Source organism: Austrofundulus limnaeus, unplaced genomic scaffold, assembly GCF_001266775.1.
Source record: "Austrofundulus limnaeus strain Quisiro unplaced genomic scaffold, Austrofundulus_limnaeus-1.0 Scaffold25, whole genome shotgun sequence".
Taxonomy (NCBI): domain Eukaryota; kingdom Metazoa; phylum Chordata; class Actinopteri; order Cyprinodontiformes; family Rivulidae; genus Austrofundulus; species Austrofundulus limnaeus.
Window position 1 is genome coordinate 1,973,491 of NW_013952427.1, and position 2,367 is coordinate 1,975,857.

Here is a 2,367-nt window from a genome sequence, read left to right on the forward strand (position 1 = left end):
GATCACTTGTGTTGTTACCAACATCTGGTGAAAATTTCATGTCATTAGCACCTCTAGTAATATATTTACTGAGAAAAATGGTGACGTGTTCAATACTTATTTTATGCGCTGTGTATATAATTTTTAATATTTTTGGTAAGGGCAGCCTTTAGTTGGAGTTTCTATTTTCGGGATTTGTGTTCTGGGTCATTTTTAGACCTTTTCTTACCTTGGTATCTTTGGCCAGCAGTTCTGTATAAGCATTATAAATCATTCTCAGTTTCTCCACTGTCTGATTCTGGTGGTTTTGTTGTACGCAATATTTGGTGAAGATCCTGTTGCCCAGCTCTTTAGCTAAAATCCTCAGCGATTGCCCGATAGGAGGCAGGTTGAAAACACTCTGGAAAAGAAAGTAGCACAGTACAAAAGGTCCCAAAAATTACAACCATGTGAAGCAGAAAATTCAAGTTCGATGTTCACGTGTGGTTCAGTCTACTAAAAAAGAAAATCAAGTTTTTTTTTTTAAAAAATAACATTATGGTGATACCATTATTAAAGATAACATCCTCCTACCATGTGCACTTTTCCACACTGAGAGTTGCTTTGTGATTTTATTTAATATTTTTAGCAGCAACTGTTTAGTGTTTTTTTCCCAGATTGGTTCAGTTAAAATATACAAATACACTGAGAAAATAAAGACAGCAATGTAACAAAAAAAACTTTTTTTTTCGTTAGATTATTTTGTTATCAATCAATACAGTTTAATTAAAAAAACAAAGTCTGTGTGACATCCTGGACTTTTGGCATTTTGTTGAGTGGTATGTTGGGCAAGCTGCCTGTCTTACCTGTATCATAAAGTCAACATACTCCCTATCCTCCAGCAGACAGAGATAGGGATAAATTTTACACCTGCTGTCGTTGGTGTTGATGCTGGCCAGGATCGTCTTGCTCTCCTTCAGAGCCTGGAGGAGGACCTTGTGCCACTGTTCCTGCTGCTTTGCCAGCAGTTTCCTCTGAAAGACAAAAAACTGGAAAGTCATCTATCTGAAACCGCTAAAATAAAACAAACAGTCCCAAGGCCATCACTGCACTGTGATCCAAACTGCGGGCTGTCCAAATTATGAAGCAAAAAATATATCCTGTCCACTCTACAGGAAATGAGTCATTGTATAAAATGGCTGTGATGGACAGACAAAGTACTTTCTTCAGAGAAATAGGTTTGGGCAAAATAATATTGTGTAAAATTTATCGCCAGGAAAAACTGTCAACAAATAATATTTGTCACTTTGCAATTACTGCAATTAGTGGCATGTGATGATGCATTTTTTATGTGCAACACACTCTCATTATCAATCAGACATGTGAGTTTATAAAGATTTGGTGCCACTTAACATTGGGGAAAAGGTGGGTTTCAATTCACACCTTATTATTTTAACCTGTTAAAATTAAGAYTTTAGTTTGATGATTTGTAAGTATAATTTTAGAACACAGGATGACTGATTCAGAGTCATAAACACGCAAGTACAATTGTCATCTTTTAGTTGTCATATTGCCAACATGACAAAACCCTACTGAGATATTAAAATTAAAATAGAGAATTTTTTCAGTCTGTCCATATCTAGATCAGAAAACATAAAGTTTATCAATGACTAGTTGTGATCACATTCTAGCTGAAAATAAAGTGGCCTAGAATCAGCAGCAACAAWAAGAACCGTTGGACTAGAGTTATACGTAGTTTTTTCGCTCGCATGGGTTATCTACGCAAAAAAAAGATTATTCCAACATTTCTCCTTTAGTAATTTAACTCACCATACAGAGGCAGTTCAGCACCACATAAATAACAGAAAGGTGTACTCCATTAAAAAATCTCACACTTAACATGGAAACACCCATTGTGCTTTCTCACTGTCTATGCTGATAATTCAAAGATGTAGCTGCAAATCAATTACGCACAATATTAACAGTGTTTGTTGAGCTTATTTTTTGAGTATTTTTCAAAAGCAAAAACCAGAACTCATCCAAAAGAATAGTTTATCTTGCTGTTAAAGGGATCCACGATTAGTTGTAACTAGGGGTGTCCCGATACCGATACCAGTATCGGTATCGGATCCGATACCAGCATCAAGTACTCGTACTCGTACTCGTAAAAGCCGGCCGATACTCTTAACCGATACCGCTTTTGTCCCCTTTTTTGTTCCTCCTGTGCTGCGCTGCAGCACAAAGGGTAAACAACAATCCATACCAGGCGGGGGCGCTAACGCACTGACAAGTTATTTCTGACCGCACCCCCGAATAACAGAAGAAGAACGATGACGGTAGAAGAAGAAGTAATGTCGGCAGTTTGGAGATATTTTGCATGGAGGACACCAAACAAGCAGACTGTCTGCT

General features: G+C 37.3%; 1 protein-coding gene across 1 annotated transcript in view; it reads right to left on the minus strand.

Moving 5' to 3' along the window:
- Nucleotides 1–2,367, minus strand: part of polrmt (polymerase (RNA) mitochondrial (DNA directed)) — a gene marked incomplete in the record, with an annotated part of 110,396 nt that overhangs the window by 71,736 nt on the left and 36,293 nt on the right. Inside the window, 2 exon segments of the mRNA XM_014004565.1 lie at nt 209–379; nt 825–992. Coding sequence (XP_013860019.1) covers nt 209–379; nt 825–992 — 339 coding nt within the window.